This window comes from Ictidomys tridecemlineatus, chromosome 1 (assembly GCF_052094955.1).
Source record: "Ictidomys tridecemlineatus isolate mIctTri1 chromosome 1, mIctTri1.hap1, whole genome shotgun sequence".
Taxonomy (NCBI): Eukaryota; Metazoa; Chordata; class Mammalia; order Rodentia; family Sciuridae; genus Ictidomys; species Ictidomys tridecemlineatus.
This window is the reverse complement of record NC_135477.1, coordinates 188,101,472-188,115,224: the sequence shown is the minus strand read 5'-3', so window position 1 is coordinate 188,115,224 and position 13,753 is coordinate 188,101,472. Positions and strand designations below refer to the sequence as shown.

The window sequence follows — 13,753 nt, the reverse complement described above, 5'->3', positions numbered from 1 at the left end:
GGCTCAAGCAGTAGCACGCTCGCCTGGCATGCGTGTGGCCTGGGTTCGATCCTCAGCACCACATAAAAAACAAACAAAGATGCTGTGTCTGCTGAAAACTAAAAAAATAAATATTAAAAAATTCTCTCTCTCTCTATCTCTTTAAAAAAAAAACAGTCTAGTAATGAGGACATGATTTTGAGAAAAAGGGAAAAGAAGTTTATGGTTTTGTAGGAGAAACACAGGGGCTCCTGTTGCAGAGGCTGTATTTCTGTCCACTGCGGGGTAGGACTTTTATAAGAGGTGCTTCAAAGGGTACATTCGAGGTGTTCCCTGTTGGGTCATAATTCTCTTGTAGACGTGGGCGATGGCTATTTCTTAGTTCTTTTTTTTTTTTTTTTTAATAGTTCTTTTGGTGTCCTCCCTGAAGCCCCGTGGTGTGTACTGAATGAGAAGTGACATAGCCTAGGATGGGCAGAACGAGATTATGGAGGGGAGAGGATAAAAAGGGAAAAAAGTAAGGTTTTTAAAAACTGCAGTGAAAGAGTAGGAGGGTTATGTCAAAGTAGGAAGTGGACCCCTGCTACAAGAGGAAGGGGTGGGCTTTGCTTCTCGTGCCTTGTGTTCCCTAGACTCCAACCCCTCATCGGTGTCCTTGGGTAAAGCGTCCCTTGGGAACTTGACAGGGTGTTGTGTCCTCAGCCTCTGCCTGTCTTCTGGGTTGGGTGGCAGCCCTTCCTAGAGCTTCCACAAGGTGCCTACAGCTGCTCTGCCTTCTGCAGGCTGCAATGGATTTCAGTCCTGGGCCAGCTCACCTCCCACAGCCCAGGTTTCCCAGGGTGTGTGATAAGCTTCCTGACAGGAAGGTGTCAGGGAATGTGGACTCAGTTGGGATTCTGTGTGAATCATTAGAGACATGTGGAGTCCTGTCCCTCATTTCTCCCAGGAGTAGTGAATTTAGTTGTTCACACGACTGTGCAGGAAGCAGGGTCTCAACTACATATTCCATTCGGTACTTAACTCCTCCTCCTTATATTCCAGTTCCTGAAACAGGCTGAAATTGAGGGTGACTCCTGCATCTTCCAGGTTGCTCTGCCTCTGAACTTCCCTTGGGCCTGAGAGGGCTGCTCCTCCTGCATGTGCTGAGTGTCACTGACTTGGGCTCTCTCTGGCACAGGTAAGTAAATCTACACGTGTGTGTTGCCTATTCTTTCTCACTTTGCTGCTTTTTCTCTTATGTAAGTTTTTCTGTCACTTAGTTATCTAAAGATGAAAAATAGAAACAAACATTTCTATCTTCCTTCAAAACTGGCTTTGGGGGCTGGGATTGTGGCTTAGTAGTAGAGCGCTTGCCTAGCACGTATGAGGCACTGGGTTCAATCCTCAGCCCCACATACAAATCCTAAATAAACAAAAGAAAGGTATTGTGAACATCCACAACTAAAAGTAAAATTTAAAAATGACTTTGAATAGAATGTATTGCCAATTTGACTTGAAGTATTTGTGGAGCTTGAGTAGTGGTAGAGTTTCCTTTCATTTAAGTGTGAGTGAACATTTCCTGTGAGTGGAAAGACAAGAATGACCTGGAATTTGACTTCAAAAGTACTTATGAAAATAAAAAGGAAGAATGGAGGGAAGTGTAATATTAATGTTTTTTTTAACTCTTTTTTTTTTAGTTATAGACAGACACAATAATCTAATTTGTTTATTTTTTTTATGTGCTGCTGAGGATTGAACAGTGCCTCACCCATGCTAGGCAAGTGCTATACCAACTGAGCTACAACCCTGGTCCTTAATGTTCTCATTTCTGTCAAGAGTTAAAACTGTAGGGCTGTGGCTATAGCTTAGTGGTAGAGTACTTCTCTAGCATGCATATGTTCAATCCCCAGTGCCACCAAAAAAAAGGGTGGGGGGGGGCGGAGGAGAGAGAAAAGTTAAACCTGTAGTCTGAGTTTCTTTTGGTGGAACCAATTTCAGTTATAAAACCACGAAACCGTATGGTTAAAGTGTAGCCATTGTGAGCTCCCAGCATGTACAGCATATGTCCATATGTGGCCAAAAATGCAGACTCTGGATCTGGTCACAATCCCAGCTATAATCCCTTTTTAAACCCCCTTTGTCCTCAGTCTTCAATTCATAATGCTTTAATGTCCTAAGTGATCAGTCATAATTATGGCCCTTCCCTTTTCCCTCTCCATTTTAAAATCAGCCAATGTGTGGATTGTGACCTGAGCTCCTCCTCTCTGAGCAAGGAACAGTTTTGCATTAGGGATAAAAACAGGTGGACTGCCCACCCAGGTGTGCCTGTTTGCCAGACTTGGTTCAGCTCAGTAGCCTGCCCTGCTGCAGAAATAAAGTTTGCTTTGCCTAGCTACTTGTAGGGCACTTCTGATCCTTTTGACACCCTTGTATTTCTAACAAAAAGAAGGAAGACAGAAATTATGAAGGAAACATTAATATATATTGTTTAAATACTTATGCTGGTCATGGTGGTACATACCTGTAACCCCAGCAGCTCGAGAGGCTGAGGCAGGAGGATTGCGAGTTTCAAGACAACCTCAGTAAGTTAGCAAGGCCCTAAGCAACTCAGTGAGACCTTGTTTCAAAATAAAAAATAAGAAAAATAGCTAGGGATGTGGCTTACTGGTTTAGTACTCCTGGGTTCAATCCCTGGTACCTCCCCCCAAAAAAGAAGAAAAAAAAAGTACTCATGCCTCTCTTATCTTCCCACAAACACTGTATCCGTGTGTTTGAGAAGAGGTTTCTTTTGGAACTATACTGGACGCCGTGTCCCCAGCCACTGTCCTGTCTCCTGGCATTGCAAGTCCTCACCGGGGCTCCCACGTCATGCCTACTGCTGCTCTGTACGCTGGACCCTATATTTTCCTTTCTTTCTTTCTTTTGGTACTAGGGATTGAACTCAGGGACACTCAACCACTGAGCCACATCCCCAGCTCTATTTTGTATGTTATTTAGAGTCAGGGTCTCACTGAGTTGCTTAGTGCCTCACTTTTGCTGAGGCTGGCTTTGAACTAGTGATCCTCTAGTCTCAGCCTCTCGACCTGCTGGGATTACAGGTGTGCTCCTACATTTTCTTCTAGGAGTTGTATAGCTTCTGGTCTGATTCCTAGGCCTTTGATCTATTTGCAGTTGACTTTCCTGCAGGAGGAGAGATAAGGGTCTAGTTCTATTCTTCTACTTATGTGTAACCAATATCCCCAACACCATTGGTTAAAGAGGCTGTCTTTTCTCCAATGCATGTTTGATCTCCTTGTCAAGCATCAGATAAGTAGGCTTATCTCCGTCTTCTGTTCTGTACCATTGGTTCATGTGTCTGTTTTTATGCCAGTACCATGCAGTTTTACTAACTTATTTAGTATTTTGATTGGGATTGCATTGAATCTGTATAGAGCTTTTGGTAGTATGGCTGTTTTAATGATATTAATTGTTGTACCTATCCATGAACACAGGAGGTCTTTTCATCTTCTTGTGTCTTCTTCAAAGTGTCCCATACTGTGTTTCTTTAGTGTTCCTTAATTTTCATTGTTGAGGGCTTTTCCTTCCTTGTTTACATTATTCATAGTTTTTTGTCTGTCTGTGAGAGCCTATTGTGAAAGGGATTGTTTTCCTGACGTCTTTCTCTGAGATTCATTGTTGGTGTGTAGAAAAGCCAGTGGTTTTTTATGTTCATTTTGTAAGCCCCTACTCTGCTGAAATTATCTATTAGCTCTAGCAATCTTCTGGTGGAACTTCGTGGATCTTCTCAGTGAGGATCATATCACTTACAAACAGTGACAATGTGACTTCTTCCTTTCCTATTTTTGTCCCTTTTATTTTTTCTTTTGCAAAATTGTTCTGGCTAGAATTTCTAGTATCATTTTATAAGAGTGTCAGAGTGAATGTTCTTGTTCCTGATGTTAGAGGAAATGCTGTCTGTTTTTCCTCCATTCATTGTGCTGTTGGATTGGGGTTTGTTATACATGGTCTTCATGATGTTGAGGTGAATTCCTTTCATCCCCAGTTTTTCAGAGTTCTAGTCATGAATGGGTGCTAGATTTTGTCAAAAGCTTCCTCTTCTTCCTATTTCAAAGAACCAATTCTTTCTTTCATTGATCCTTTCAGTTTTTTTTTTTCCTCTGTCATTGATTTCAACTCTTATGATTTCCTTCTACTGGTTTTGGAATTGGTTTGTTCTTGTTTCTTGAGGGTCTTGGGTTGCATCATTAGGTTATTTATTTGGGAATTATTTGGCTTTCTTATATAGCCATTCATAGCTGTGAACTATGTAACAGCTTCCTGTTGTTTGTTTTGGTGTTGATTTCTAATGTCATTCCATTAGGATAAGATGTAGGGAAAAGTATAGGCTTGTGTTTTTGTTTTGTTTTGTTTTTGTTTTTTTTTGGTACTGGGGATTGCACCCAGGGGCCCTCAACCACTGAGCCACACCCCCAGTCTTTTTTCATTTTTATTTTGATCCTGGGTCTCACTAAGTTGCTGAGGCTGACTTTGACTTTGAAGTTTTGATCCTCCTGCCTCGGTTTCCCCAGTCACTGGGATTGCAGGCATGTCCACCATGTCTGGAATTACTTTTTTTTTTTTTTCCTTTTTCCTCTTTTAACATTTCTTGTATTCCTGGGTTGAGTTTATGTATCTATTATGATGGATTTCTATTTCCCTCTTTTTAAAAAAATATATATTTCTTTGTTTTGGTTGCAGTTGGACATAATATTTTTATTTTAGTTATTTATTTTTATGTGGTGCTGAGGATTGAACCCAGGGCCTCACACGTGCTAGGTAAGTGCTCTACCACTGAGCCACAATTACAGCCCTCTATTCCCCTCTTACCTATGATCTTTGTAGGACTGTCTTCTCTTGCAAAAGTGTCTACTCTTTCAATATTTCTGTGAGGATTTTGTGGTTTGGCTTCCCTGCTAGTTCTTTGATGATGATTAGTGTTTGTTGATTTAGTGTGCACTATATCAGATCTTAAGGATTCCTCTTTTCCTGTAGGTCTCAAAAGAGTGGGATTCTCCTTTGTATCTGGCAGATGTGCTGTGGGCTGCGGGGTTTGGGGGCCCATGCCCTGTGATGGCTCCTCATTCACAGCTCTGTGTATTCTAAAGGCAGGGGGTGATCTCGACTCAGACCCTTTGTACCTTTGGTCTTCACAGCCCTTGTGTGAATTCTGTTTCTGCTGCAGAAGTGGCTGCCCCTGGGTGGGACCTAACCCATCCCATCCATGCCTACTTGAAGGCCTGATTGTTAGTTTGGGGACTTTGTCTGGTCTATCCATTGTATTGCTAAAGTGTTAACAAGGTCAAGTTGGATGTGGAGCCAGGTGCTCTCTTGGCTGTCATGGGGAAGCTCAGCAGCAGAGTCTCAACTCTCTGAGGTTCAGCTGTCCCTGTAGACTCCTGTCACTGCACATAAAAGGGGGAAACAATAACAATGATAGAAGCAAACAATATACAGTATTCAAGTCAATACCCATCACCTTCTATGACATCTACAACACTAATTACCACACAGAGTAGAATGGTGGGTCAGCAGTTGCCAAAAGCAAAAATCATAAAGGGCTGTGCCCTAGGTGCAGATCAAACAGCAAGTGTCAACCTCACTAACTCAGTACTAATGACTGCACCCTCAGTGGAGGGGCCAGGACTCACCTAAACTAGGCAGTTCTAAATGTGGTAGATACAGAGTGCTGTAAGAGCAAAGATGATGTGGTAGGAAGTTCAGATGTTCAAATTATGAACAGAGAAAGGTTCAGAAAACTATAGGTCAGCAGGCATGTTGGGCTCCCAGAAGTAAATCTTTAGGTGTTTCCTCCTGGCCACTGGGGACTGAGTCCTCCTGGGGACACATTTCAGCAGTCAGAGTCTGGCTTCCAACTTGGGATTGTGTTTACCCCTTTTTCTGCAAGTGGGATTTCATTCTGAGCTGTGAGTGAAGCAGATGCCTTACCAGAGCTGCTTTAAGTGTTTCCTTTTTTAAAAAAAAATCTTTTTATTGTCATATAACTAGTTTTGCATGCACTTAATAATTGTATTTATTTGTTGTCTTTTAATTTCTTTTGCTGAAAATGGCTTGACAGAATCAAATTGTGAAGAAGCCTGGGCCATGCTGCCCCGGCCTTTTCCCAGGTGATGGATGCCTGTCTCTCTCCTTTCCAGTCTGGCCAAACCTGGCACTTACCTTCTCTGAGGTCAGGGTCGGCTGTCTTGGACACCAAGGCTGTAATTCTTCACACATGCTTATGACTGTGTGCTCAGAGGAGCAGGAAGACAATAGAGCCTGCTGTGGAGAGCTGTCTCAGCCCTGCCTAAGTGGAAATGTCCCCTTGCAGGGAGGAAATGCTGCCTGAAAAGGACTGTGGGCAAGACCATGTTCTTCTGGCCTCATTTATCCAGGTGTCTGATTCATCTCCTGTCATTAATAGCCTCCAGAATGTGCATATGTGGCCTGGGATGTTGCAGGGGTCTTGTGGAGCCCTGGGCAGGCAGTAGGCAGCTGGTGGAAGGGGGTGGCCTTTCATAGTTTCACAGGCCTTTTTCATCCTATACAGCTCAGAATCCATCTCCAGGACTGTGTCTTCTCTGCTGTGTGAGGCCCAAGTGGCTCTGGCTGAGATTTGTCTCCCTGTGACCTGCAGCTGCTATGAGATCCATAGGAAAGAAGTCAGGACTCTCCAGAAGGCAAGAAATGGTGAGTGTGGGTTTAGGACTGCTCAGGGAGGTGGGCTGTTTAGAACTGGTGGGAACCATCTGTGTGGCTGGACTCTGGCCTCCCACTGTTAGCTCTAGAGTCAGCCAAGCCAGACCTGAGTCAGATGCTGCTACAGCTCAGCCCTTGATGCCTTCAGGCCATGATGTGGGCTGGTGCAGATGGGTTCCCAGTGTGCTGCCTGATCTGTAGCCACTTTGGCAGAACCTTCTCTGTGCAGCTTGATCCACAGTCCTAGGCCCTAAGTGTGCAGGGAAGGCAGACCATACTTCCAGATACTACCTCCCTGTGCACTTCTCAGCATTATCAACTCTTAGTTCTCTCACTACATTCAAGTGGGCACAGTATATGCATTATCATTTTTTCACTGAGTAATGGATGATAATTTTTAAAAGATTTGTTTTCTGTTTGTGAACATCTACCATTATGGGATAGCAGAGAACAGTCACTTGGAATTCCACTGTTAAAGCACTGTAGGCTGGGCACGATGGTGTATGCCTGTGATCCCAGCTTCTCAGGATGCTGAGGCAAGAGAATCTTGAGGTCAAGCCAGCCTCAGCAATGACAAGGCACTAAGCAACTTAGTAAGACTCTGTCTCTAAATAAAATACAAAATAGGACTGTGAGTGTGGTTCAATGGTTGAGTGTCCCTGATTTGAATCCGCAGTATTAAAAAAAAAAAAAAAAAAAGCAAAAAACAAAAAACCCTCTGTTTCCGCCTTCCTTTGTCTTCCCCAGGCACTGATGCCTTACTGTCTTTGGGTAGGAATTTGCTTTGGGTTCTATATTCTCAACCACTGTCCTGTAGTTTCCTAGGGTGCCCCAAGGTGCTCACACCTGCCCTGTGCCCTGCATAGTGCAGGCAATTTCAGGCCCTGGGTCAGCTTCTCCCAGAGAACAGCCTAAGGTGTGGGTTGCAGTCATCAGGGGAGCAGCTGAAGGCCCTTATGCTGAGGAATCTCTTGGAACAGGCCTCATCTAGACAGCTGCCTCCTAGGGACACTGTCTCCCCCAAGCCCTGTTCCCATTCCTTGGAGACAGGTGGACAGTGAGCCTGTGGATGCTGGTGCTGAGGGGCCAGGTCAGCAGTGATTCCTGCCCTTGCATTCTCTCACAGTTGTATAGGAGGAAAACTCTCCCAGAGCATAGGACCACCCACCCCAGTGCAGTGCTGTGCAAACCTGAAGGCCTCGTAGACTGGAGTCATGGTCTAGGTCTCCTGGGAGGGTGATCATGGAGTGTTTCAGTGAGCAGGACCAGGTGGGAGATGTCCAGCTGGCAGGGACCTTACCTGCCCCTTGAGCCTGACACATCTGTGCTCCCTCAGTACCAGCCCTTTGTGTTTCTTTACTTTGTTCACTTAATTTGAGGCTTAGGTTTTCCTTAAATGTGAAATTTATTTATTCAGAACCAAATAAGGTAAAATATACTTTATAAAAATCTTTTCTGTTGGATCATTTTATTCATTGGACATAGTTTAAGACTTTAGGAAAAATTCCATGAGCATGGAATGGCTTCTCTTTTATTTGGATGTTGAGGTTTTTCCAACAAGTGTTGCAGTTTAGAAAATAAGTTTTATGTATCATTTATTATTATTATTATTGTTATTTTTTTTTTTAAAGAGAGAGTGAGAGAGAGGGACAGAGAGAGAGAGAGAGAGAGAGAGAGAGAATTTTAACATTTATTTATTTTTTCTTAGTTCTCGGCGGACACAACATCTTTGTTGGTATATGGTGCTGCTGAGGATCGAACCCGGGCCGCATGCATGCTAGGCGAGCGCGCTACCGCTTGAGCCACCTCCCCAGCCCCCTATTATTGTTATTTATTCTTCTGTATTTATTCTTGGAGTGCCATTGTAAATGAACTTTTAATTGCTTTCAATATTTCATGTGTGAAGTGGATTTTTGATATTTAATTGATTTTTATTGGTTTTGTCTCATATTTTTTACTGCTGACCTTGGAAATACATCTTCCTGTTTGTTGCTTCCAGGCTTTGAAAATCAAGAATACTGCTGCTATAAAGTTTGCTGTGCAGGATTTTTTGTGCCCTACATTGTGAACTCATTTGGGTTATTCCAGATTTGGGAAATGGCTTGGGGTGCAGGAGTCACCTCTATGACCCAGGAGATGGGGTTGATCACTTCAGCCTGTGAAAGTTGAGTGGTCATGTCCCTTTGAGGAGGTTTGTGTGAGGTCTTTGTATTGGTGTGTGTCAGAGCCCTGTGACTTCTCAGGTACTGATCTCCCTCTGCATAGCAGGCTTTCTGGTAGGTGCTGCCTTGGGAAATTAAAAAAAAAAAAAATCAAATGTCCCTATCCATTTGCAGTAGAGACTCTAGGGAGTAGGAAGCCAGAAACACCAGTCAAATAGGCACCGTGTCAGGTGGTCACTGTTGATGGGGAGAGAGGTGGTGAAGGGTGCAGAGGCTGCTGTCTCCTCCCATCTTGGTGTCTGTGGCTGCTGTCTTGGGGTGAGTGGGTCTGAGCCTGAGCCTGTTCCCACCTGTATCTGCTTGGCGAAGTCCTTGATTTTGCTCAGTGTCTGGGGCTGTGTGAGTTGGCCCTGAGGTCTGGAATACCTTGGTGTTCTTCCTGGCTTCCCTGGGAGTAACCCTCTCTGCTATGTTGTCAGAAGTAGGGAGAGCAGGCTTCCTTGACTTGTTTTTGTTGTCATAGAGACAGCCTTTCATCCTTCAGTGTAGCCTCAGGGTGTATAGATCCCTGTGGCTTTTTAGGATGTTTCATTCTTTTCCAAGTACATGCGTGTGCTGTTGATGTCGTGAAGATGGGTTGAGCTTGTCAGCTGTTTTTTCTTCATTCTTTCCAGGTATTAATACTTCTCCAGATTCATGATTCACGGGTATTTTCTACAGTTCCTTGCGGTGCTATTTCACTCTGTTGATGGTGTCCACAAAAGACAAAATTTTCACTTTGTAATGTTTATTAATTTTAAAGTTGTATGTTTTGTGAGGTACTGTGATCTTTGAGGAAATGCTTTCAGCCTTTCTTTGCTCAGTTTGATATTGGCCTTGGGTTTGTCCATATAGTCTTTGCAGTATAGATGTAAGTTCCTTGTATCCTTAGTTTCTCCAGTGTTTTAAACATCAGTGGGGGCTGGACCTTGTCAAATGCTTTTTTTGCACCTATGAGGTAATGGTGTGATTCTTGACCTGAACTCTGTTTATGTGGTGAATTCTATTTATTGATTTCTGTATGTTGAGCCAAATTTGCATCTTGGGATGAAACCTACTTGATCATGCATTTTTGTATGCCGTTTGCTAATACTTTGATTTTGTTATCAGGGTGATACTGACTTCATAGCATGAATTTGCAGTGTTTTCTCCATTTTTATTTCATGGAATAATTTCAGGAGGATTCTTATTAGTTCTTTAAACTTCTGTTGAAACTCGGCTGAGAATCCATGGAGTCTTGGGTTTTTCTTTGTTGAAAGCCTTTTTAATAGCTGATTCAAATTCATTACTTGATATTTATTGTTTATTGATATTTATTCATATTGGGTACATCAGACATCTCTAGGAATATTTTAATATTTTCAAGATATTCCAGCTGATTTGAGTATAAATTTTCAAAATAGTTTCTGATGACTCTCTGTGTTTCAGTAGTGTCTATGGCGATATTAGTTTTTTCATCTCTAATTTTGTTCATTTGAATCTTATCTCTCTACTGTTTAGTTTTTGGATTTTTATTTTTTTATTTTTTATTTTATTTTTTTTTTGGTAGGGGGCGGTGGTTTGTGCTGCCGGTGGAACCCAGGGCCTTGTGCATACAAGGCAAGCACTGTACCAACTGGAATATATCCCCAGCCCTCTCGGTTGTATAATTTGGCTGCAGGTTTATCAATATTGTTTATCCTTTTAAGAAAACCAACTATGTTTTATTGCTCTTTTTTTGGGCGAGGAGGGGCACTCAACCACAAAGAAACACATCCCCAGCCCTATTTGTTTTTTATTTAGAAATAGGGTCTCACTGAGTTCCTTACTGCCTCACCATTGCTGAGGCTGGCTTTGAACTCGGAGTCCTCCTGCCTCAGCTTCCCGTGCTGCTGGAATTATAGACATGCACCACTGTGCCCAGTGATCCTTTGTGTTTTTTTTTTTTTTCTTTTTTTTCTTAGGGGGTTCGGGGGGGGGGCACTAGGGATTAAACTCAGCACTCAACCACTGAGCCACATCCCAGCCCTATTTTGTATTTTATTTAGAGACAGAGTCTCCTTGAGTTGCTTAGTGCCTCGCCATTGCTGAGGCTAGCTTTGAATTCACGATCCCCCTGTCTCAGCCTCTCGAGTTGCTGAGATTGCAGGTGTGTGTCACTGTGTCCTTTGTATTTTTCAAATTCACTGTCTCCAGAACTGTTCAGGTTTCCTGTTTCTTCATACCTCATCTCCATGCAGTGTGTTTCTGGATGTCTATCCACCTCCTCAGTGTTATTCAGTCTGTTGTACCTTGGGGACTTGTTAACTGAGGTGTGACCTTCAGTTCCCTCAGCGGTGCTGTTGTGATGGAGGTATTCTGCTGTTGGTCGAGTGTCTTGTGGAGGGCATTCTCTTGACTGTGCCGAGGCTGGTGTTCCAGACACTCAGGCCTCCCAGGACCATTCTTCATGAGCTCAGGAAGGATGGAGTTCTGTGAACACACTGGAAAAATGCCACCTTTCTTCTCCCCATGCAGTGAGAGTGTGTGTGTGTGTGTGTGTGTGCGCGTGTGTGTTTTAGAGGGGCGGGGGAGGGAGAGAAAGGGACAGACAGATCTTCCCTGTGATATACTGGCAGTGCTTCAAGAGGTAAAATGTTATTAATTTGTATGCAAAGTCAAAAAAACCCTGAGCCGCAGGTCGTAGTCAATTTCTGTAAGAAGCAATACTGCTCAGGGGCAGCTGTCCTGCTCTCCCCACTGCTCGCATCCTGACTGAGGGGCACTGGGCCTGCAGTGGATGCCAGTACTCATCTGCTTGGCCTTCTCCTGGGCTTTCCTCTTCACTTTGAAGTAATCCTTTCTCCATAGGTGACTTTCATCTTCTATTCCATTTCTTAAAGAGTTTTGGTTTTATCTTTAACATCAGAATCTCTATTCCATCATCCTCTAAGTAATAGAGAGGAACACAGTGCACGTTTGCAATTAGATACCAGTTTGTCTTGGCCCATATTATATTGCTGGTGATTTTTTTCCCCTCTAAATACCTGTTATATCTTTAATCAGCATTCCCTATAAAGGCCAGTCCACAGAAAACTTTCTTCTCTCTTGGTTCTTTCTTTATCTGTCTGCTAATATTGTGCTGTTTGGAGTATCATATTTGGAAAGTCCTTTATGTATAGTCATGTGTCATTTAAATACAGGGATACATTCTGGAGGAGCACATTTAGCTTGTCTCCCCATTGCACAAACATCATTCTGTATTCACATGCTCCTGGATGGCACAGCTTCTTGCACAGCCCTTGTGACTCAATGTTTACTGCTCAGTTCAGTGTGCTTCTTGCACACTGTGGTATCAGTGGTACCTGGACCACAAACCTCCCCAGGATGTTGTTTTACCAAATCCTGCAGTTGACAGTGCATTAGGTTTATTATACCAGCATCACTGCTCATACACAAGGAGTCCCTTTACTACAGACAACCCTGTATGTATGGCCTATGTGACCACAAATGTCCTTGAACAAAAATCTGCTATGTGCCACATGACTATGTGTTAAACAAGCCAGCAGTCTGCTATTCAGACAACGGTAGCAATTGTTGCATATTTCTTATTCCTATTAGGCTTGGAAAAGTACTTTCTTGACCACTATAAAGTCTATTTTGAAGTTTTGGAAAATTTTGTAAGGCTATCATATGGAAGAGGTGACCTTTGGTGACACTGAATTATTCCTAAGAGACTCGCATCTTTCTGCTTACCCCATTCTTCTTTGACATTTTCAGAAGAAATTAAGAAGCTGTTTATTGATCATTGTTTTTGTTTTTTAGTTGGTTAAATTTGGTCTGAAGTAAAACATTTGCAGCCTTCTAATTGTTCTCAATTCCCATTGAATACATTGTGACCCTGTGGATGAAACATGCCGAGCCCCCAGCCTGCTTGAGCAGAGCATTGAGTTGTTTTATTATTATTATTATTATTATTATTATTATTATTATTATTATTATTATTATTATTATTACAGAGGGGTGATGATTCTTTAAGTTCTAAGGTAAAAATGGAAGAAAATAATAGGCTTTCTAAAGGAAGGCAGAGGTTCAGTAAAAACCATGTTGTTTCCCAACACACTCAGCCCTTGTGACTCAATGTTACTGCTCAGTTCAGTGGGATCCTCCCAAATCCTTAACTCCCCCTACCAGCAAAGTTCCAACTTTGTCAGCAGGTATTTCTGAGGGTAGATACTGTAAGGAGGACTCATTAGCTCTCCTGTGTATGAGGAGGTAAGGGCTTTATTATCCCATATATTAGACATGTACCCTACACAGATGTTAGGAGTGACCAGGGAGCATGACTTACTTCCTGTACTCTTTATCTGTAACAAGAAGGGTGTTTTTGCTCTGCTGATGCATTTCAGGATAGTTCAGGTCTTACATTGGAATGACTGTGTTTGGGGAAGTGAGTGCAGACCGAGAATACAGGTTTTGATGACAAAATCATGGAATAAATATTTGGAGATCACAGAATCATGAGAACATCTCACAAGTAGAGAATAGAACTCTCATGCTGTCAATCTCTCCTGGTATACCCTATACTTTTGTGAGACATTTTAGACCTCAGTGGCCTTTGAGGATGTGGCTGTGAACTTCACCCAGGAGGAGTGGGCTTTGCTGGATCCTTCCCAGAAGAATCTCCACAGAGATGTGATGCAGGAAGTCCTTAGTAACCTGGCTTCTATAGGTAAGGATGACTTTTCATTACATAATCAAACACTGAGTGGGGGCGGTTTTTTTTTTTGTTTTTTTTTTTTTTTGTACTGGGGTTTGAACTCATGGGTATTCAACCACTGGGCAACATCCCCAGCCCGTTTTTGTATTTTATTTAGAAACAGTGTTTTGCTGAGTTGCTG

The 13,753-nt window shown here is 42.8% G+C and overlaps 1 protein-coding gene across 17 annotated transcripts in view; it reads left to right on the top strand.

Annotated features, from left to right (window-relative positions):
- The window catches only part of LOC101975474 (uncharacterized), a 76,648-nt gene that overhangs the window by 58,698 nt on the left and 4,197 nt on the right, over positions 1-13,753 (top strand). For 16 of the 17 annotated variants that reach the window (XM_078053194.1, XM_078053197.1, XM_078053190.1 and 13 more), the window contains 3 exons: positions 1,021-1,156; positions 6,545-6,684; positions 13,458-13,584. In XM_078053194.1, coding sequence (XP_077909320.1) covers positions 6,637-6,684; positions 13,458-13,584 — 175 coding nt within the window. In that variant the 5' untranslated portion in view covers positions 1,021-1,156; positions 6,545-6,636. Of the gene's footprint in view, positions 1-1,020; positions 1,157-6,325; positions 6,390-6,544; positions 6,685-13,457; positions 13,585-13,753 lie in introns of all 17 variants that reach the window. The other variant, XM_078053210.1, reaches the window with a different exon arrangement.